The 23,913-nt window shown below is 48.5% G+C and overlaps 1 protein-coding gene across 2 annotated transcripts in view; it reads left to right on the top strand.

Moving 5' to 3' along the window:
* Positions 1-23,703, top strand: part of PBX1 (PBX homeobox 1) — a 329,073-nt gene extending 305,370 nt beyond the window's left edge. Inside the window, exon 9 of one of the 2 annotated variants that reach the window (XM_078440837.2) lies at positions 22,222-23,703. In XM_078440837.2, the coding sequence (XP_078296963.1) occupies positions 22,222-22,242 (21 nt within the window). In that variant the 3' untranslated portion in view covers positions 22,243-23,703. The remainder of the gene's footprint in view (positions 1-22,221) is intronic. The other variant, XM_078440839.2, reaches the window with a different exon arrangement.
* The last annotated feature ends 210 nt before the right edge of the window (positions 23,704-23,913 follow it).

Raw genomic sequence — 23,913 nt, 5'->3', positions numbered from 1 at the left:
TGCTGTTTATGGTGTCACAACGCAGGGTGTCCCTGGCTGCTCCCACGCTTCCCCCGGTTGCTCCCCAGGGCTCCGTCCCGCCAGGATGGTGACCCGCGGATCCTACAGTGCCGAGAGCTGGGGTCCCGTCAGAGTGAGAGAGCCCCTGGAAGATTCCAGAAGGGGGAAGTGCAAGGTGATTAAAAGTCACTGTGGATGCATTTGTTTTTTTCCGTAGTGCCTGTGGTTGATGCAAAGCGGCCTCCCTGGAGCCTCCTGGTGACATTTGTTACTTGGCTTTTCAGTCCTTAAACAGAAATTCTGTCCTTTTCGCTGAATGGCTCTGCCTTTGCTAATGTTCTGTCTCCGCCAAGTCCCAGACAGAGCATTTGACATTTGTTATTCGTACAAGAGCATCATTTGCTGAGTATGAGTAAAAAAAAAAAAAAAAAAAAAAGTTTCCCCAAAGGGAGGAAATGAATGATTACCTCAGATCCCCTCACCCTTTTTCTCTTCCCTCCAGACACAACAGCAACCCACCGCCATCCCGGGCCCTGGCGGGGAGCCGCCCTCAACACTTTTATACCCAGCTTCGTGGGGTCCTGCTGCCGTAACAGCCGTAGACTTATCAGGGGAGAGCAAAGGGTGACGGGTCATGGAGTAATAGGGTGCGGTGGGGGGGCTCCAGTGATGTCCCTTTCACATAGGATGACGACATCCCGAAGGAAAGGTCCTGCCCTTCCGATCAACAGGTGTTTCCTGAGAGCTTACCACGTGCCTGGCATTGCTCAGGGTGCTGGGCCGGGGGGTGATGAGCAAACGTGAAAATACCTAGTCTCTCCTTTCAGGGTGCTTCCAGGCTAGTGGCGGGGGGGGGGGGTCTCTCATCAATCCACGGTGATGCGCACAGATGGGTATAAATCTGCAACTTAGTAAGTAATACGAATACGAGAATTAGGAGCCTAGGAGAGTTGACGCTGAAGGAAATTGGATCGGTCGGGGGGGTCAACAATGTCTTCTTGGGGAGCTGCCTCCCAAGCTGCAATCTGCGAAAGCAGGTGAATTATGTCAAGATGGGTGAGAAGAGAGGTCGAGGCAGGAGAGGCAGCAGGTGCAATGGCTGTGTCAGAGCAGGGAGGCTGGGGGGGACCGCTACGCGAATGCAGGCCAGCGAGAGCAAGGGCAGGGACTCGAGGGAGGGCCGCATGGGACCCGGATGGCACGTTCATCCAACGTCTTGCTCCCCGCTCCAGAGTCCCGTGAAGCAGGCTCTCAGCGAGGAGAGCAGAGTCTGAGGGAGGAGTGGCTCCTTCGTGACGTAGGGGTAAGAAGATAAATCGTTTCCGTTCTCATCCCCCATGAGATCACGGCCCGGTAAGACACAGACTAGACACATGACCCTACGTTATGGCATGGGGTATTTTCAGGTTAGGTTGAAGTGCCGTTAGAGTTGGTTCCAGGGTGGTGGGTTGTGGAGAGTGGGAAGCACTCGTAAGGGGAGGAAAGACGCGGGTCACTGAACTTGACGTGAGGAAGCTTCCCACCAGCCCTGGCCCACTATCAGTGCCGGGACCCGCTGGTTTCCCCCCCACTCCTCTCTCCTCTCCCGGCCCCTAGCCCTTCAGCCTCCAGCGCCATCGGGTGTAAATCTTTCTTGGAGAGTTGTTTCTCCTTGTGGTCATACAGTAACGGGCTCCTAAACCTGCCTGTGGGGTGAGTTACGAGCTGGTCTCTGGAGCCCCAGCCTCCGTTGCCCACAGAATGAATTGTGGTGCTCCGGGCTGCTGGGCTTTTTATTTATTTATTTGTTTGCTTTAGCATATTTTAATCTGATCATTAAATTGCAATCTGCCACCCGTCCCCAACCCGGACCGTCTTCAGATGGAACAGATTTTTCATAGGTAACGATACCTATAAACTTCAGGGATGGCAGCCACTGGAGCCAACTGGGGAGGGGGTGGGGGAGGGGAGGGCGACACCTGCCACGGCCTTGGTCGCTGTGCTGTTGGGGGCTCAGCCTGACCCATCCCGGGGCAGCTAGAGCGGCCGCGGTCTCCGGGGCAGCACCTGCCGCCTTTCCTAGCTGAAGACACGCGTGCTGAGGCGGCAGGGGTGAGCCTCTGCACCTTGTCCTTGCGTGCGTAAGATCGTCCCCGCTCCATACTGTGCCAGGCAGTAAAGGTGTCGCCTAACCTGCCTTTATGGGTGGGAACGGATCTGCACTGATAAATCAGAGGCACGGAGGATGCCAGATGGTGCCACGGAGCTTGCATTCCCGAGGTCATCTGTCTGATCTGGTGCCGCCCCACCCTGGAGGGACGGCCACCTGACAGCAGGGCCAGGAGCATGGAGGGGGTGACAGTCACCGTGGTTATTCTAACAACGCCACCAGGTCATCTGGCGTTTTGTGGGTTGTGCTGACACATTCTTTTGGGGCCTGGCAATAGTCCTGTGAGTGTGACAGGGCAGGTGTCCTGAGTCCCATCTTCAAACAGAGAAGCAGGGGCTGTGCAGTGAGTGGCCGGGGTGGCACTGGACCATACAGGTGTTTGCTGAGTTAATGAATGGCTTCCTGCTGCCCCAAAGCAGCCTCAAAGGCACGTCTGAAGGTGCTTCTGAAACCGCGTCCAGAGGAAGGGCCAGGACGAGAGCCTAGGAGCCCGCGGTCCCCACCTGAATCACCACCAACCCCCACCCACAATTAATTCTCGTGCACGCCAGGGTGCTCAGCCCTGGGAAAGGTGCTTTGAAGATACCAAGGCACAGCAGGCAGGAAAAGGTCTGTCTCCACCTTATTGTGATTACGTTGGACGGGGCACTGGTTTAGGGCTCTGCCCGTATTCACTTCCTCAATTTCCTCAACAACCCACGGGCAGGTGCCATCGTCGTTTCCACGACCGATGACCGAACCGAAGGGTAGAGAGGTTGAGCAACTTTCCCACGGGTCCCCGACTGCGAAGTGAAGATACCGGGTTGGACTTTGGCAGAATCTGAGCTATCGACCACGTGCGACAGCCGTATCACCTGTTTGTTTTTCTTCCAGAACATACAGTTTCCTGCTCTCCATGTCTATCATCCTGTCTCACTGCAGAGTTCAGGTGCAGGGGGGAAGAAACAGGCAGTCCTGGCCCGGCTGTGGGACTAGGAGCTCAGGAGGGGCTGGGGAGAAAAGATAGCAGACGTCCTTGCTGCACTGGAGAACGCAGACCTTTTAAGACAGACTAGCAGGGCAAGTCCCCGAGCTTTCTGGAGCCTCAGGAAATGCACTCGAGGCACCAAACTTCCTCAAGTTTTCAGAAGAAAGAGGAGTCCGATCCGGAGAAAGAACTCAGGACTCCAAGCTTCTAGTCCAAATACCAGCCCCTTAAACACACATCTTTTTTAATTGACATTTTAAAATGTATAAATACCGAGTAGATGTTTCTATTCATTGTTCCATAACTGGTTTGACAACTGGTTTGAGATCGAATTGCATCTCAGCGAAGGAGATAAATTGATATAACCTGGGGTAAAGTGGATGACTGGGGGTGTCTAATCACTTTCCTACCCGGGTCTCATGCCTCCTGGTGGGCAACCCTCAGGGAGAAGCTGTTGTTCCAGCTCCTGTCTTGAATCCCGTTTTCCATGATTTCTCCATACCTCCCAGCCATGGAGTCTCAGAGAGCACAGAAAGGGTCACTGGATGCCAGAACATTCTGTCACAACACAGGACAGTGTCAGACGAGCTGTGGCCAAAAGCCATTGTGCCAGGAAGTCATCCTCGAGTAACCTTCCCTACTGACAATCTTACCTAGATTACGAGCTATCCACAGAGATATAGCCTTGATCCTGACTTTGCAACCATAGACCTCCCCTTATTCTAATGAGAAACGTGGACACTAACCCTCACCTGGCTCCAATCATGACCTTCAGAATAACTTAAACCATAACCTGGATGTTAATTCAATTGCTGGTTGGTAGACTATTTGTTGATTATTTTAATACCTGTCCCCCTTAAAGTCCACAGATTAAGCAAGATGACTATGCTTTGAAGAATGGTTTCAAGACCAAACCTTTTTTTTAAAAAGTGTATTTATTTTTGAGAGAGAGACAGACGGAGCGTGAGCAAGGGAGGGGCAGAGAGAGAGAGGGAGACACAGAATCCGAAGCAGGCTCCAGGCTCTGAGCGGTCAGCACAGAGCCCAGTGTGGGGCTTGAACCCACAAACCGTGAGATCATGACCTGAGCCGAAGTCGGACGCTTAACCGACTGAGCCACCCAGGTGCCCCCCAAGACCAAACTTTTAACAAGCTAACCTAATTTAAAAATAAATAAGCTGGGTGACATCTGATATTTAAAGGGGACCTCAGAAATCCCATGGCCTCCTTCTCCTGTTTCCAACCTGGACACAACCCTGTGCCGTCCAGTTTGTGGGATCTGGCCTCCGAAATAGTGACTACTGATGGTTTTCCACGAGAGAGAAACTTATATTGAAAGCCTGGGTTTCTGAGAACTCCTCTAGGGTGACTGCATCAAAGAGAAGGAGAATAGCATTCAGAGAACGGTGGAAATTCGGAAACTTAGGAGATCACGTGGTGCTGAGAGCCCTCGGTGTAAAACCTTTGTCCTGCCGCTTGGAAGCTGGGAGATCTTGAGCAAGTTATCCAGCCTCTCTGAACCTTCTGAGCCTTTTCCTTCACTGTGCAGCAGGGACTCAGGGCCACCAGGATTAATGAGACACTATAATCAAAGGGCTCGGCCCACGCATGGCGCGGAGCAGGTGTTCTACCCATCTGGCCGCCTTGGCGCTTTTGTGATGCTCGACACCTGACTTCACACCCAGGACAGGCTATGAAATCGGGCTATGCGGGTTACAGCTCAGAGACCACGCAGAAAAAAAAAAATGCCCTGTTGCGGACAAAGTGCCTTGGGGTGCTGAGGAGGAAGCCAGCATTTGCGATTCAGGTGCGGGTGCCTGGGGTCAATGGCGGCCCCAGAGTAGGCCTACCAAGTGCATGGGGTGAAGTGTCCCATCTTGAATGAGGCCTGAAAACTGTCCCCTCTCCCCCTGTCCCATCTCACCTTTTGCCCATCAGCTCTGAGCATGCGGGAGGAAGAATAAACAGACTCAGGATCGGCCGGATACCTGGAAGGAAGGAAAGTGGGGGGGGGAGGAATCAGGCTGGGTTTCAGTCGCCGCTCACCAACTGCTTTGTATCCCCCGTGGATTTCTTGTCAATGATTATTCAATCTCAGGCCTGACCTTTCTATTCTAAATAACACTGCAATATCAGCGCGGCCCAGCCCGCAGCTTTTGCAGGAAATTAACTGTATCTGGCTCTCACAGGAGACCCGAGAAATCCCCTCAGTAACTAAGCCCAGACTGGTTTACAGAAAAAAAAGACCCAGCATTATCTTCTCCTCATACACTCCTCCTAATGCCCGTCTAAATATCACAGGGCCCCCAGCTGTTTAATTCTAATAAATACTCATCTATTCTCAAAACAGACAAATGTTAGGTCTCAGGTGGGCCCCCAGCATTTGCGCGGCAGGAAGAGAATCTGGAGAAAGAAAGAACGGAAGAAGCTTCCAGCTAGCTTCTGTTGGCCAAGCATATGCGGTAGACCCATAAGGAAATGGCTGGTGGTTTCCCGGTTGCTGGTTCAGCCACAGCCAGAGGGAACTCCTCAGGGAGGCCGTGTTCACAGCCGGTGTCTGCACTGAGCAGTCCTTCCCTCCCTGGGTGGACACTCGGTTTCCAGAGCGACTCTCCGAGGCAGGAAGGGCTTGGACGCATCAAGACCAAGGTCTAAGCATCAAGACCAAGCTGATCTGGCTCCGTGCACGGGGCGCTGGAAGGCTGGGAGGGCCAGTGTGAGCTCCACGGTTAAGGGTGGAGATTTGTCCTGGAGAATATTCCTGCTCTGAGCCGGTGCTTGGACCACTGAGTCCCAGCGGTTACCCGGCATGCAGGAACCCCACCTGGGGTGCAAGAAAGTGGAGAGAGAAAGGCCCTGTGCTCCGAAACCTAGCTGGCTTGCAAACAATGTGGGCGAGGGATGGGCGGAGCTAAAATATCCACCCTGTGGCATTTTGACTTGGAAAATGCCTGGAAATGGCTGGATTTGGGTCACTGAGTACAAAGGAATCCTCTCCTGGGTTTCTTTGGCCCTTGACGAATCCACGGTGGCCGAGAGTCCATGAGAGACCCTGGGGAAGGCCTGGGCTCACATCAGAGGCCCTGGGAGTCTGACCCCCCTCCCGCAGGTGATGCTCCGTGGGGCGCAGGTGCGGATCAGGACTCAGATGCTTTGAGTCCCTCTGAGAGCCGGTTATGAACTTGCACGACTCACAGGCAAAGATACTTCACAATGAATGTGGGTAGTTCGTGACTGTGTTCTGGTTCCGTATTCTGTGTCCTCATCTAGGTCAGTGGCTCTCTGAGTGAGCTTAGGGGATCCTTGCCGGCCGATGAAAAGGGTTCTCCTGGCCACTGGCAAATAGACCCCTGACACTTTGAATGTTGATTTTTATCTCCGGCATGAATTAATAATGAGCTTTTATTTTAACAAAACCTAAATATGACCTCAGTGATTCCCCTGCCCCAAACAGCCCCAGACATCATGTCTATCTACGGAGGTTTACTTAGGTGCTACAAGATGCAGGGTGGTGCACTGAAAAACTCGAAGGCCACAGTTTGAAATCCATTGTTAAAACCCCGTGACATCCATCTGCTTTCTCCTGCCCTGCTTGTCAGGGAGCCTGGACCACGCCTACCGGCAGAGGGAGGCGGGTTCACTTCCCCGACTGGGCTCCGTGTGGCTCTGGCAGTTTTCTAGGAAAAACCCGACAACTAGAAGAAACGCGGAGCTTTTTCTCTTGTCCCGGTCAGCACTGCCTTCATTTATTTGATAAGCATTCACTAAACACCTTCTGTGTACCAGGCCTTGTGTAAGTACTGGGGATAGATCATGAACAAACAGCAGGTTGAAAATCCCTGCTTTGTGAGAACACACATGATACTAAAGGAGAGAGGCCGAAACAAAACGAATAAGTAACACATTGAGAATGCTACTGGTAAATGCTAAAAAGAACGGTTAGCAGAGGAGGAAGAGAGCAAATGTTTGGGGCAGGCTAACATGCGATGTTAGCTGGGATGGCCAAGGATGGCCTCTGTAAGAAGGAGACAGGTGAACAAGACCGAGAAAAGGGGAGGCAGCAAGCCACGTGGATGTGTGTGGGGGGCATAAGCAATCTAGGCAGAGACAGCATGTTCAAAGGTCCTGAGGCAGAGGCATGCCTGGTGCTTCAAAGAACAGAGCAGAGGTCAGCATGGCTGGAGCAGAGGAACAGAAGACCATTAGTAGGTGGCCCCGGAGGCCTCTGCCAGGACCATGGTTTCTATTTAGGCAGATACAGGAGAGTTCTGGAAGGTTTGAGTAGAGAAGCACTTATCTGGAACTCAGGTGATTTGGGTACGAGTCTCACTTTTGCTCCTAATGGGCTCTATTACCAAGTCATTTAAAAAATTCTCACCCTAAAATTACTTCTGCCTAAAATTACTTAGATCCATCACCTTTAGAATGAGGAGTTTATACTTTTGAATTCTATCATGTTTCCAGCTCTAGCATTCCATGATTCTAGTCAAACAAACTTAAAAGTAAATCAGGGGGACTGTTTGCTGGCATTGCCCCGTCTCCATGGCCTTCCTTGTCCAGGGTTCCTCTGGAAGATCACAGTGAGAGACCAGGAGAGCATTGTTCCCTACCTCCTATTTGGTTCAGGTGTGGGGACCGATGAGAGGTATAGAAGATTCCTCTATCTCTCTGCGGGGGTCTTAAATCCCACCTCCACCCCTCCTTTCCCAAATGCTTAGCAACCAGATCAAGCTGATTCTCCTCAACACTCTCGTTTTATAATCATCATTCCATCCGATTTAATTGAGCCCCTTTGACATAGCCGGCCCTGGGCAGAGCTAGATGGAAGACGGAGAAGGACATAAGCCAGGTTCTCCATGCCTGGAGAGTTGATGATGTAGTCAGGCAAGAACTTGTCTGGTCTAAAACAAGACAAAATGTGCTCAGAGGATCCAGCTAGACAGGAGTACAAAATGGTAAACAGTAGGTGCCTAATGAGAGGTACATAGAGTGGGAGCTACAGGGGTTCAGAGAACAGAGTGTTCTCAGTAGCCACGGGGCTTGGGGAGACCTCTGGAAGAAGTAGGGTGACAGCCAGGCCTTGGAAGCCAGGTAAGATTTTGATGGGTGAGAGTTACTGCTGCCTCTAATTTATTGGCCCAATAAAGCAGGCGTTCCGTCGTGGGTACGTAAGGGTAAAGCAGGTTGGCAGTTTAATGTGTGCTCGAAGGCCCAGGCAGCCAGTGATTTGGGTTTTCATGAACTGATCAAGATCACGTTCCTGCAGGTGTCATGGCATCTCATTTTAGGACGTCCTGGGGAAAGCCTGCCTCATCGTAGATGGGATGGATCTCGGCGGGAGAGGCAAGTCTGGAGTTGAGTGATTCCCAGAGCCTTGCTGGGGTGTCAGTTTGTCGGGATGTCTGCTGTTTTGCCGAACCCATCCTCCCGGTATCCCTGGTGGGGCTGTCAGCAGAACTTCCCCCCAAGGAAGGGCGGGGGCCAGTGGACCTTGCCACTGTCCGTCGTGGAATCCCCTGAATCCCAGAGTTGGAAGGAAGATCATCTCGGGTAGAATAAGCCATTCTATGTGTTGCTGCTCCACTGGAAACCATTCCCTATCACAGTGCAGATGAGGAGTTTTTTAAACTCGTCTGTTGAAAAGGACGCACCAGACTTGGAGTTCCCCTTTATAAGGACACAGACGATATCTTACTTACGTCTGTGTCCTCAGTACCTAGCCTAGTAGCATATAGATGTTCCATAAATATTGAAAGCAGTAATACACCAGCTCAGTTCATCTTAATCTTTTTGGGGGGTTTCAGGCTCCATAAATGATCCGAGGCAGGCCATGAGCCCTCTCCCTAGAGAAAAACGCACGTAGGCGTATGCTGATAGGATTTTGCAAACGATTTCTGGGGCACGGGGCTGTAGGTGGAACCCTGCTCTAGGGACCTCCTTCAGGGACAATCCTGCAGCCTCAGCCGGGACACTCCTGGAGAAGGGAGTTCGCTCCCTTCCCGTGTGGGGGCAGCCTTAATGGTTAAAGGTATTGTTTTTGAATTGCATAGCAACCTTCCTTTCTGGAAATCTCCCCTTGTCTTAGCTCCCTGCTGAGCCACTTGAAGCAGGGACGGAACTGGGAACCGGTAGCCCAATGGCCCCAATTCATCATGGCGCATGTAACTGCTTTGTTCTCTGTGGACCCTTGTCCTGAGCCTCCCTGGTTTCCCTGGCTTCTGCCGTTCTTTGCTCTGATGGGGTTTACGCCCCCTCACCATCCTGATTATGTCTTTGGAAAACCCCAGTTTATTGCCACTCCTATTCCCACCCAGAGAAGGGTAATGGAGTCAGGCACTATTTCTCCCTGTGTTCCAGACAATGGGTTTGCCTTTAAGCCTCTTTGAGACCGCATTTGCTTTTTGGCGGCCACCCCACCCCATAGACCCGGGAAGGAGCTTTGAGTCGGGCAACACCCCAGGGGAGCCGTGCTCCCCACCGGACCTGGGTGCAGCTTGTGCTCCACCCCTAACTGTAGTGTCTTTACATTTATCCTCGCTCAATGCCATCCTATTCGACTTGCTCCTTGCGTCCAGCCTGGTGAGACCTTTCCAGACTCGGGTGTCGTCATCTGGCATACGAGCTCATTACTCACAGACCGTGTGGTGAATGCGCGACGAAGAGTGCCGCATTGGGAGTATTTCTCTGACGGGTCCTGGGCTTTACACAGCACGTCAGTTCACTCGGCACTCACGTTGCCTCTCTGGAGCGTGTGCTATCCCTGTTTGATAGTTGAGCGCACTGTGACTGAGAAAAGTTAAGTAATCGTCCGGGGACACACGGCCAGAGTGGAGGAGATTCGGGATTTGAACCCCCCTCTGTCTGACTCTGAAGGCTGTGCACCTAAGCCCCCCTGGGATGCTTCTTTCATCCAACTCAGTGATGTTTGGGCCAGGCCGGGCCAGGCCCCCAGCCTGGTAGCAAACTCGAGAGGGCTCCCGGGGCTGAGGCTTGATCCATTTGTCTCGAGTCCTTCCCCACGACTGGCAGGTTACCACCTCCCACCGGACCCGCCTTATCCCGAGGAACGGCAGGAGGGATTTTGTTCAGCGTCGTGAAGAAACAGTCGTGGACATTTTGCGCGGTTCCTTGGGCCCCCTTACCAAATGGTAAATGGTAAATGAACATGGTGTGGTTAGTCTGGGTAGATTCACGCCGGCCTCCGTAAGTCCCAGATTCCTCTACTGCATGCTCTGAAACAATTGTTTAAGAGAGTGAGTCTAGAGTCTTGCCCAGAACAATGCTGAGCCTTCTTGGTGGCTGGGGAGGAGGAGGGGGTTACACCTTCTTTTACCAGGCCTCTGACAGCAGCCGCGAAGCGAAGCCAGAGATCTCCTTCCTGACGCTCTCTCAAGCATCCCACGTACCGGTCTTAAGTACTCATGGATCCATCCTCCATGAATTTACACAAAACCTTATTGAATAGACTTTAAAATCTTAGCCAATACAACCTCTTAAATTATAAACTTCCATTTACCTGCGTGACTCCCGGAGCTAGTGGCCAATGACAATCTTCTGCAAGAGCCTGCCGATGACAGCCTTTTTCTTTTTTTTAATTACAGAAATAGACATAGTTTTGTTGGCTTCTGATTTCACAAACCCTGATTAAGTCTCTTGATAGATTCCTTTGTGGCAGACACCTTTGATCTGAGACCACGGAGAAAAAAGGCACAGACAGACCTGGGTTTCTTTCAAGTTTGTTCAAACACAAAAGAGAGGGACGGAAAGGAGAGGGTCCGCGTCATCTGTTCAGATTATCAGCTTGCAAATGAAACGTCCACCGGGGACGAGTCTGAGCAGCTAATGGGGGGAAGCCGCACCCCCCGGAATCTGAAGGGTGCACCGTCCAACAAACTGTTGTCCTTGGAGGTTCACTTCAGATTTTTTTCTTACCCCCATTGAGTCAAGTTTGATGGAAGGGTCAGGTATTAGATCCCCTTGAAATGTAGTCTCTTTCCTCATCCGTCAGTGAGACCAGACCGCTCTACCCATTTTCTCTCTGCTGGGAGATCCCTGTCTCGACTGATTTTTTTTTTTTACAGGTGTATAGGTATTAGATCCCTTACAGTATGATACTTTTAAATTATGTGTGTTGTTATGTATTGCATGTTAGATGTGTTGTTTTACACATACACATAAATTTTTACTGTATAATTTTCACATATATCAATCCGTGTTCATCATCGTCTTTCTACTAATATTTTGACAGAGATAGAAACATTACTCATTGTGGTAGGTAAGAAAAGGCGGGGGGGGGGTGCTCTGGAGCAGTGAGCTTTTCCTCCAAACTGTCTTCTACTACAAAACCCCCTTACATGGAAGCTAAAGACTCAGAATTTGTATTAAATCAAATCCCATTCCATACAGATTTACAGGCGTCACAGAGCGGAAGGAATAGAGAGACCTTGCTCTCGAATTTGCTCTTATACATTCCATGTCTGGTCTAGAGAAATAGGACTTCGGTGACTTCATAATAAGAGTAATGCTGATTTTTATTCATTGTAAAGTAGGAGTATTGTCTCAATAGACACAAGCCAAAAAAAAGAAAAGTATATATATATATGTATATATGCCAGATGGTTTTCATTAAAATATTTTAGGGGGGAGAGAGGGACTTGGGGAAGCTATTGGAAATGGCCTGAGGTATCTCCAGAGTGGAGGTCAGGGAACTCAGGACAACCCCTTGAATTTCCATTAGTGAGTAGTTAGATGAAGCAATAAATAAATTATTATTAAGCACTTTGCAAATACAGTGTTATGTAAATGCTAAATAATCATAATAATATAGTAGTATGCTGATCTTGATAAACGGGTCGGCTTCCTTGTCATTTAAAATGGACGACCCAGCAATGTCTGTGAAGATAGACAAAGGCTCCTGAGGCTCAGTAATGAGCCCAGCCTCCTCTGCGGGGAGGCGCGGGCCTCAGGGTGGCCTCTGTGGGACAATTAGCAGAGGAGAGGGATGCGGGCTGGCTTTGAGGGGGTGTAAAAAGGCCCCTTTCTGCAGAACCAGGGAAAGCAGACCGGGGTGAGTGCATGTGGATTTGCATTTCTGGGAAGTCAGGGCTCCTCTCCAACAGGGACGAGGGCAGGGAATTAACGTTTATTGAGTGCCTCCTGTGACCCAGACACTGTCTGTGCTCCGTGCGCTAAGCTTATTACCTCATTTATCCGCCAGGCCAGCGCAGGAAGGTGAGCGAGGAGTGGAAGGAAGCAGCCTGCATCAGTGTTTTCTGCAGAAAAAGCAAAAGTCCGAGCCGGGTGGGGTAGCTGCTGTCTTCCTTTCTGCATTCTGGGCAGTGTGGGAGCTGGAAGATGGGGAGAGCCCCCCAGGGAATCAGAGAGAGCCTGACACATTGATTGATCACAGCCCCCCAGTGCCCGGGGCCTCTCAGGGCACACATCTGTGTAATGACTGAGTCACTTTGGGATAATGGCTCCTCTCCCCCCGACCCCCTCCCCGGCTGTGGACCTGAAGCCCGGAAGCTGCAAACCCCAGGGAGCCTCATCTGGACCTTTCGTGCACCTTCCCAACACCTAGCAGGCCTTGATAAAGGGTTCCCAGGAACCAAATACTCCGCTGAGCGGTCTAGGCCCACCATCTCGTTGCATCCTCATGGGGCAGGGAGGCCTGTGACTCAGGATTCCTCGCCTCGAATGTCCTCACTCTAAGTAAGAACACGAAGATTTCGTTAAGTAACTCTTACCAAAAGTCAGACCACTAGTTCAAGGCGGAGGGGGTGAGCACCAGGTGGGTCAGTGAAGTGATGATAATCTTGTTAGACCACCATGAACTCAGAGGTCCTGACGCTTGGGGGTTTGTTTCTTTTTTGCCCATCACGGGGCTGTGTTCTTAATGATGATTAATCACCTTGTGTTGAGTGAGTCAGATTTTGAGGGCATAAAAGTAGCTCAAGTGTTTGCTTTTTTAAAAATTTTTTTAACGTTTATTCAGTTTTTAAGAGACAGAAAGAGAGCACGAGTGGGGGAGGGGCAGAGGGAGAGGAAGACAGAGAATCCGAAGCAGGCTCCAGGCTCCGAGCCGTCAGCACAGAGCCCGACTCGGGGCTGGAACTCGTGAACCATGAGATCGTGACCCGAGCTGAAGTCGGATGCCCAACCGAGCCCCACCAACCGCCCCTCCAGTGTTTGCTTTTTCAAAGAAATAGCTTTACTGAACATAAGGGACATATTTGAAGTATACAGTTTGGGCGGTTTTGACACACAAAAGCATCCGTGACCCCATCACCACAAGCAACACAATGAACATATCCGTCTCCTCCAAAAGTTTCCTCCTTTGTGACCCATCCCTCCTACCCCTCCCCCCACCTGATACCCTCCCCAGGCAACACTGATCTGTTCTCTGTCCCTATTGTTAGTTTGCATCTCCTAGAGTTTTATATAAATGGAATCACGCAGGAGATGCTCTCTTGTTTTTTTTTTTTTTTTCTTGGTCTGGTTTCTTTCACTCAGCGTAATTATTTTGAGATTCATCCAAGTGTTTTCTTTTTCTTTGTTTTATTTACAGAGGCACGAAGACTTTGAATAATTAGTATGTATTTTATTTAATTTTAGCTTTGGATTCAGTTCAGGTTCAAATTCCCACACTGTCGCTTACTAGCTACGTGCCAAGCGGCACATTTCTTAACCTCCCCAAGGCTCAGGTTGCTCATCTGGGCAATGGGTGTGACAAATACGACATCGTGGAGTCAGCGTGAGGGTTGGATGGGATAATATTGGTAAAGTGGATAGCACAGGATCTGTATGTACAGGGTAAGCACTTGATTTGGCGATTCAAATAGAAAATTGTAATAAGAAAAACAGTATTTTCATCCAACTCCCTTTGATGTCTCTCATGTTTTCAGTATCAAGTATTGTAATAATAGCTGGCAAAAAGTGTGCCAAGTAGAACACCAAGAGTGGCTTATAAATTAGCTCTTTTAATCTTCACAAGAAACCTGTGAAGTGTGTGGGTACATTGTTATACCCCACATAGAGGTGAGGAAACTGAGACCGAGAGACAACTAAGAGACGTGCTCATTTTCTTTTCTTGTTTCATGTTCATTTATTTATTTTGACAGAGGAAGGTAGAGAGAAAATCCCAAGCAAGCTCCACGCTCAGTGTGGGAGCCCCACGTGGGGCTCGCTCCCACGACCCTGAGACCGTGACCTGAGCCGAAATCAAGAGTCGGTGGCTCAACCGACTGAGCCCCCAAGGTACCCAAGATGCGTTCATTTTCTTTTCTCACAGATAATAGATGCGAGAATCAGAGTTTAAACTGAGGCCATCTGGCTCAAGACCTTGTGTTATCTTCCATTACGGTTTGGCTACCTTTCAGTATGCAGTGACATCGTTCACTAACACGAAAGGTTCACATTTGGGGGAAAAAATAGCTAGATATGAAGACCATATCAGTAACTAAGTAAAAATTAGGAAAACGGCTAATGAAAGAACAAAATGATAGGACACTAATTATTATTAAGGGACATCCAATACTTCAAGTGTATTTCAGGCATATACCGGTAATTTGAAATTATGAAGGGTGATTCACATCTGATCATAGTTTCATTGTAAGTGAGTCAAAGACAAGGAATCCACAAAGAAGAAACTATGGCAGCCAGAGCCAATTCTGTCTATGCGAGACACACTGGAAAAGCTTCTTGAGTGTTCTGTGTTTGAGCTTCGGGTTTAAAGCCAGACCAGAGGGTGAACCCATCACTGAGCATGCAGGGTGGTTGCATGGTCCCAGCTGAGAAGGATGTACTCACCCCTTCTTGGGGGTGGACTGTCAATGTCAAGCCCACTGGGACACCTGGTATAGTAGAATAGAGGAACTCAGTTACATTAAGTACAGTAATGGATACTCACTAAAGACCTGGAATTTGGTTTAATAGAAGGAGGGAAATTTTTTTTTTTTTTTAATTTTTTTTTTCAACGTTTTTCATTTATTTTTGGGACAGAGAGAGACAGAGCATGAACGGGGGAGGGGCAGAGAGAGAGAGGGAGACACAGAATCGGAAACAGGCTCCAGGCTCCGAGCCATCAGCCCAGAGCCTGACGCGGGGCTCGAACTCACGGACCGCGAGATCGTGACCTGGCTGAAGTCGGACGCTTAACCGACTGCGCCACCCAGGCGCCCCAGGAGGGAAATTTTAATTCAGTTCCGATGAATAAGCGTTTCTTATTTGTCCGATAGGCACAGAATGTCTGCTTTTGAGATATTCTTGTCTGGAATTCGTGATAGAGGATGGAAGATAAAGAATACATAAGTTGCGTAAGAAAGGCCTGGTTCCAAGGGGTATTTCGAAGGCAGAATCAATGGACTGAGTGTGTACCCAGAAGGAGGCATAAAGGAAAGATCACGGTTCTGGCTTTGGGAACTGTGAGCCACTCACGACGACAGAATTAAGATACGCAGATTTTATAAAATAGGTGATGAGGGCAATTCTGGGCCTCTCAGGTTTGAGGTGCCACGGGAGATCCAGGTGGGCCCTTCCAACAGGTAGTTGCGGTTCTAGATCCTGAGCTCCGGTGTGAGGTCAAGGTCAAAGAGAAATACTTGTGAGTCATGAACATTTAGGATGCCTTCGAAGCCGTAGGAGCGGATGAGGTTTCCCCGGGAGAGTATGAGGAGGGCAAGCAGGTGGTCAACGCAGTGGTCGTGATGGTGAAAATAAGTTTGAGCAAATACCAATATCGGAAGGCATGTTAAGACAATGGGAATGGGCAATATATCAGATAGATCTTTCCTACTGACAACTTTTTCACAACTTTTTTAAGCGTTCGCTGTCTATTCTCCGTGAATCGATGCCAGCTCTGATCTGTATCCCATTGAATGGCAGCGCTGACAGGGGAAGAGCACTCCCAAGTAAACACAAAAGCCCACCCTAGGTGTGGTCCTTTACCTACTCGCTGGGGCAGAAGCGCTGGGAGAACTTGGGGTGGCAGGTGATCGGCGGACGTGTGGATGGAATAGAACGGCTACTTTGTGGCCTCACGTATGGATCTGGCATAAACGGCGGTGTCCTTCTGAAACTTCTTCTTTTTGCTCAGGATGGAGAAGGTTAAGATCCTGAACTGAAAAGGCTTATTTTTATGACGTTGGCTAGTTGTGTGCTGACCTCCTCGTACCTCAAACCACCGCTTCTCATCTCCTCACGCCCCTGTTTCTCTATCATTGGGTCGACAGACGCATGTCGAGCTCCTTCTACGGTAGACCCCACGTTAAGTGCTAGGGGCACAAAGAAGAATGGTATTTAGCTCCTGCCCTTGAGAAGCAGAGAATATGCTCAAGGGTAGTGCGCTAATGATCAAAAACGTCTCATTGGTGTAGCCCTTGATATGCGTCAAAAAACTGTCATCTACATCATATTGGCGTTCTACGACATGCGGGCGAAGGAAGTGGGGCAGTGGTGATGATTATTAAGCATCAGTAGCTGAGACACAGAGGGGGAGTGACTTGGGGAAGGGCAGTCAGTGGCTGCGATCCAGATCTTTTGGCCAAGAGTTCTTTCTGCTAAGGGGAACGTTTTCCCCCATCCCTCTCATCCTGGGCACCTTGCCTTTGCAATTTCCTGGTTGTCCATTTTATCTCTTTCAGCTGACAGATTTGACAGGCCCCTGGGGAATACTGACTCAAGAATAACTTGCCTTTGGTCAAGTGAGAAATCCCATAGGTGTAGGACACACTTAGGAGGAGTCGCCGTCGCTCTCCCCTGCCCCTCCCAACCCCCACTGTTTGTCTGGAGGGAAGTATGCTTATCAGCTCTGTATGTACCAGGGAGCAGCTAGCAAAACCAAATTAGCTCAAACTGGCTGCCTTTCAGGTCAGCTAATTAAATTAGCTATTGTTGCATTACTGATAAGGACAGTTTGGAAAAGGAAAAAAGCCACTCATCCCAGCAGCCATAACACGAAGCCAAGAAAATGTGTTAATGGGAACACTCTGAAATGAAACCCCTCAGATGAGCTGCGGTACCTAGGGGTCTTTGGTAGTCTGTTCTCCTGGCCATCTGCTCCGAGCTCAGAACTCCCAGCCCTCTCTGGCTCTGGTTCTTGTGGGCACTGTCAGTACCCAGCTGCAGCCAGGACAATCCTTTCCTTCTCCCCACCCCGTGAGCCCATCTTCTTGGGAGTCTGGAGAGAAGGGAGGATTTTTCTGGGAGAGAACGGCTCACCTTTGTTTGTTAAAATCTAATCTCTCCATTGTATAAAAGCCAGTTGATATTTGTAAGAGCCCTCAAGATGAGAGAAAGAGAAAGAAGGAAAGAAAGGAAGAAAGAAAGAAAGAAGGGAGGGAGGGAGGGAAGGGAGAAAGGAAGGAAGGAAGGAAGGAAGGAAGGAGGAAAGGAGAAAGGAGGGAGGGAAGAGGAGGGAAAGAAGGAAGGAAGGGAGGAAGGGAGGAAAGAAGGAGAAAGGAAGGAAGAGAGGAAGGATGGAAGGAAGGAAGAAAGGAAGGGAGGAAGGAAGAAGGAGAAAGGAAGGGAGAAAGGAAGGAAGGAAGGAAGGAAGGGAGGAAGGAAGGAAAGAAGGAAGAAAAGAAGGAGAAAGGAAGGGAGGAAGGAAGGAAAGAAGGAGAAAGGAAGGGAGGAAGGAGGGGAGGAAGGAAGGAAGAAAGGAAGGAAGGAAGTTAGGAAGGGAGGAAGGAAGGAAGGAAGAAGAAAAGTCCTAAAAGACTACACTGTTTACTTCCCAGTGTCTGCCCCTTGCTAACAGCCTCTCCCCAAGGGCAGTCTTGTTGAAGCTGTAATTAAATTAGCTGCTATCCGAGGTGAGGTTTGCACACACGGATCTCCCCTACACCATGAGCCTCTACCCCAGGATTCTGGGTCTTGAGTAGAGAGATGCAAGGTAAAAGTGCCATGAGCTCATTTGCTCTGGCAATAGTACTTCAAGGAGACCTGCCCCCCGGGACTACAGCCCTTCCCCTGCAAGCCTCCACCCCCACCCCCACCAGCCTCGCCCACCATGCTGCCCGGCTTCTCTCTTTTGCCAGGACCGACTAGGCTTCCTAAGGTTCTCCGAGCCAGTGGATATCTTTCTGATCCATTCATTTTCTGCTTCGAATAACCAGAGTCCGTTTCAGGCAATCCACATGATATAAAGATTGAGTAGTCCAAAACCTCTTTTCGGACAGCTGAAGCCGAGGACCAGAGAGACTGAGTGATTTTCTCAAAATCACACGGATGATAACAGGCAGATCCAGGTCTAGAGCCCAGGCTGCCAAAGCCTGACGACAGGGCTCACCGTGCACCTTGTCAGAAAGTGAAGGCGACTCTGGGGTCCCCCTGAGAGGCCCCCCCCAACCCGGGAGAGCCTGGGAAGCTCCCATCATCGCTTTTCCTCCCTTTCATGACTCCCTTTCTTCTTCTTGTTCTTTTTCCTTTTGGGGGGGGCATACTAAAAAAATTAATTGAAATTCACATATGATACAGTTAAGCGTTTTAAAGTGTGCAGTTTGGTATAATTTAGAGGACTCACGATGTCGTATAGCACACAGCTGTCCGGAGTTTCAAAACATTGTCATCATCCCACAGAGACACCCCTACTCACTCACCAATCACTCCCCGTACCTCCGGTCCCCATCACCCGGCAACCCCTGAACTACTTTCGGTCTCTGTGGATTTGCCTCTTGCAGATATAGTATAATAACGTATCATCCAATAGGTGTGCTTTTGTGTTTGGCTTCCTTCAGCAAAATGCTTTGAAGGTTCATCTATGTGGTCCCACGCATCAGTGATTTGTTTCTTTTCACGGCCGAATAATATTCCACCACATGGCTATACCACACTGTGTTTATCCATGCGTCCGCTGATGGGAATCTGAGTTTGTTTCCAGCTTTGGGGTTTTATGATAATGTTGCTATAAACATTCATGTGCAAGTAAGGTTCTCTACGGGTACACATTTTCATGTCTCTTGGGTATAAACCTAGGAATGGGACTCCTGGGTCCTATTGTAATTCAGTCTTTAACTTTTGGAGGAATTGTTTGCCACAGCACATTCCCACCGGGGATCTTTACCTGGCTGTGCCTTGCCCAGGCCTTTCTACTTGTCTCTGTGTCCCCCGTTCAGGGGCTTGCGTCTTGGTCTGGGCAACCTTGGGGGAAATGTTTATAACCCTCATAAAAGCCACTATAGAGAGAACGATCTCTTTGGAGAAAAAGAAGTGTCAATTTTGATATGCCAACATTATAAGGTAGGCATGAAGATTTAGGAGGAAGCCCTATGCAGCCCTTCATCATACCTGGAGGTGAACTTGGAGTTCTCAGGATAACAGAAAGGAAGGAGGGAAAGTAGAAGGAAGTAGGGAGACAAAAAGGGAGCCTAGAAACGAGCAGAGAGCTGAGTCCTGGGTGCTGGGTGATGTGATTCCTCCCAAACTTGGCTGCCTGGAATTCTCTTGCAAAAGATATTATAATTTCAAATACTGGGAATAGATATTTTTCATCGTGATGGTGGCTGCTAATTCTGAATTAAGGGTTAAATTTTTCATTGGGCTTGAAGTGGTGTAAGACAGATGCAAATTTCAAGGAGGCTGTAAGAGGCTGAGAGGCAGAGACAACAGTGAACAGCTCTCCTCGTTGCCACACCTCACTGCTACCTTGAATTAGCAGAAATCTGGGGGAGGACATCAGCCTTCTCCAAGCCATGGGATTTCCCCAGACGGGAAGAGGAAGGGATGACTCCCTTTTCCTTTGATTTGACAGATTCTGTTTCAGATTTTCAAATCATGGGATAACATTCTCCTGTGAGAAAATGGGTGAAATATAAATCTAACTTTTTAAATTTTTTAAATGTTTATTTATTTTTGAGAGAGAGAGAGAGAGACAGAGCATGAGTAGGGGAGGGGCAGAGAACGAGGGAGACACAGAATCTGAAGCAGGCCCCAGGCTCCAAGCTGTCAGCACAGAGACTGACGCGGGGCTCGAACTCATGGACCGCAAGATCATGACCTGAGCCGAAGTCGGACGCTTAACCAATGAGCCACCCAGGAGCCCCAATATAAACCTATTATTACAGTTTTCCACGCATAAGTTCATCCATGAACAGTGCCTACCTTTCATCATAAAATGTGAAAATTCCATAGATCAAGTTTATTCTGAAGCCCTCAATACCAAGGACTTGAGTACTTTCTGCTGAACTAATGAACTTTATAAATGAGAAAGCGAGTGATACCGAGGAGAGGAGCAGCTGTATTTATTTTATAGGCCAGCCTGTAATTATAATTGGAAAAATAACATATATGCCATGCTCTCGGGTACATACTTACCTTAGATTTAGAAGTACATTCTCTAAGCCTCAGTTTCTTCATTTGCAGACGGGTAAGTTTAACTGTCTCCTTTCCCTGAAGCGGAGTGGGGAATTATAAACACTAGTGAACTACATGGGAAATGACACCAATTAGTGAATTGAGTATATTTAACTGAGATAATTGACTTAAAAAAATATCGTCCAAACCCTTACGATGAAGAGAAAAGGTAAAAACAAAACAAAACAAAACAAAACAACACCTTGCTAGAAAAGCTGTTCTACGGGACATTAGCCCCCAAAATCAAGTTCTCCCTCCGTGCTTATTATAAGGTGCACTAAGAGGAAATTGAAGCCACCGCTGTTCAGGGGAGGGGTGCTGATTCCATGCACAATGTCATTAAGAAGGTGCTATCAGTGCCTCTGACCCAGATGAAATCTATCTCCCAAGAGTGTCTCTTCAGTCGTTATATTGGGAATTTGATGGAAAGAAGTAGCCCGCCCCCAGGCAAATGGCCACCCGCTTAGCAATCAGTAAAGTGAGGAGATTTATTGCTTTATGCCTTCCTTGTATGAAATAACATAAGATCATTGCACAAAATGTAAAATTGGGAAAATAGGATAATTCTATTACCCTAAGACAATAATACTCATTTTCTGTTATTCTTCTCTATGTGTCCATAGATGTCATTAATGCTTCGGCAATTTGTTGATAGACGGATTTATTGTAAAAACCTTGTCAGGTAGAACTTGGGCAACATATGAGTTCGGGAGTTAGAATACTGGCTCTTTCTCCAACTTTGCGATATGTTCTTCCTCTCCTCTTGATTCCCCAGCCACAAAATCAAACACGGATGCTTTTTCTCCCCGTCTGTAGTGATTGGGGATAAAGCTTCATGCCTGTTGGATATTATCAGCTATTCAGACACAGGTACAAATTAAACTTTAGAAACATTATTAACTTTTGAAACAACTATTTTTTAAAAAGATTTTATTTTCAAGCAATCTCTATACCCAACGTGGGAGCCACACTCACAACCCTGAGACCGAGAGTCACACACTCCACCGAGGGAGCCAGCCAGGCGCCCTAGAAACTATTTTTATTCTCTGAAAATACTTTTGCATTAAAGCCGGGTCCTATGTATCCACAGATTCATTAAAAGAGGAACCAGTTCTGTAATGCTTCCTCTGAGCCTTCATTGGCCTATAATAGGGTCAGAAGAGACTGTCCTGTATCAATTGTCTTTAGATGGAGACATAAAAACGAGGTGCAGAGGAAAATCATTGGATTCTAATTAAGAGCCTGTGGATTCAAGTTCTGAGCTTGCGACTTACCAGCTGTATCATCTCAGGCAAGCTATTTAATATTACTTGGATCAGTGGCTTCATCTGCAGAACACAGATAATAATAAATATCTCACAGGGTTGTCATGAGGATTACACAAGCTAATGTAAGAGAAAGTGCCACACACATGAGTCACTTGTTTTCCTTAAGAAGAAATTATAAACAGTGACTCCGCTGAACTCTCCCCAATATTTATCACGGCGAGTTTTTGCCCCACGTTACATGAATGAAAAAGTAACTTCCATTTTTGATGGCCGATGAGCCATTTCCTACATCGTCTAGGTCTGGGCCTTTCCCTTCTCCTCCTATTTTCAGCTGGTTAGCTGCTCATCGCGATCTTGCCAGAGGGTGGGCAAAAGAAATGAAAACTGAAATCGGTCAATTTGACTCTTTGATAGCAGTGCTGATGAAAGAGTTGTGGAGAGCGGGTGTTGAAGTTGTGAGTTAAACTGGAATTTTGCCTTCTTACCAGGAAATTGCAAGAACCTACTGATCGTTTGGATGTCCTGCTGGTGACAGTTACTCTTCTCTTGACCGAAGAAATGTCTCCCTCTACGTGAAAGTGAAAAGTGGTCTGTCTTCCAGAATGACACCTATTGACTTTTGAAGGAGTAAGAGGACACCCGCGGGCCAGGCATATCAGCCAGAACAAGTCTGGTGAGCAGAGGGCTGGCAGACGTTGTTGCAAGTAGATGGCTGTCCCATCAACAGAGTCCCAAAGCGATAATCACTACTCTGTCTCTTCCCCACTAACCCAGGAGTCAAACAATCACTTGTAGGCGTTTACTATGCACCGCCACGTAATATAAAAGGTGGTGAGTACCTAGATATAGAAGACAACGTCTCAACCCTCAATAAACCCATAACACACTAACAAAGCAAGAGCTGTGCATGTGAAAATACAATGAACCACCCGGGGAGAAGACCATGAACACATTTAGAGCATCTCCTACACGCCGGTCACTCTGCAGGGTGCTGCACCTGTATTCGTGCGTCCGGTCCCCACCTCATCCCTGAGAGGCTTTCCTGTCCTTGTCCTAGGGATGATGATGCTGGGAGTCAGAGGTGTTTAATAACTTGCTCAAGGTCCCAGAGTGAGCAAAGTGTGGAGCTCGTTTTCAAGTTTAGATGTGTCCGATGCCACAGTCTATGCCGTTACTAAACCACCGCCATGGAGAGAAATCAGAGCACAGAGACATCATCTGTTGGGTCAAGACAAGACTCTTTAAGATGCCTGTCAGTAAAATACATCGATAAAGGTTGCCAAGTCCATTAATTGCTTTGGGAAAGATTTCTGGCCAGAGGATAGACGCCTGGGTTCTGGAGGCGGGGACGGTAGACTGGCAAGGACAGCGCTCTGGTCTCAGCTCAGTCATCGTCTGCGTGTGTTCATCTGAGCACCTTGCTTCCCTCTTGGAGGCGTCTGTCGCCATCTGCGATATGGCGCGTTTCTGGATTAAGGTTGCTCACACTCCATTGCTGGGCAGGTGTGTGATATACTAGCTCCAAAGTCAAGTAGACTTGAGTTTGAATCCTGGCTCCATTTTCAAGCAGTGTTCCGCTGGGCAAGTCATTTAGCCAACTGTATAATGGAGATAATAATACCTACCTCAGGGTCTTTGCCCGTATTGTCCCTTCTCTTTGGAACAGTCTTCCCCAGTCATCCACAGAGATCCCTCTTGTACCTCCTTCAGGGCTTCACCCAACTTCCTTTTTTAGCAAGACTTTCCTTGAATATGACATCTACACTTGCAAACTCGCTGGCATTTCCTGTCTCCTTTCCTCATTTTATTATTCTCCTTACCATTTCACGCCTAACATGCTATACACAGCACTTAATTGTCTTATTTATTGCTTGTTTCCCACCTCTAGACTGTACGCTCTCTAAGGGCAGGGCGTTTTGTATTCTTCACTGTTGTATCTCCAGTTTCTAGAATGAGTTAGGTGCTTAATAAATATTTGTTGCATAAATGGCTGGTTGTGGTGGGGATAATATGAATGACGTGCTTGGCACAGAGCTTGGCACCAGTAATCACTCCACGTGTGTTATCTGCTTGCTTGCATTATAATCTTATTCTTACTTTGCCACGCCCGGTGTTGTCTTTTCCCTCCAGATAATCTGAGATGAGCATTCTGATCCCCTTGGTAACGTGAAGGCCTGGCT

This window comes from Panthera onca, chromosome F1 (assembly GCF_046562875.1).
Source record: "Panthera onca isolate mPanOnc1 chromosome F1, mPanOnc1 haplotype 2, whole genome shotgun sequence".
NCBI lineage: Eukaryota > Metazoa > Chordata > Mammalia > Carnivora > Felidae > Panthera > Panthera onca.
Note: the sequence above shows the minus strand (reverse complement) of the source record. Positions and strands in the feature narration are given on the sequence as shown.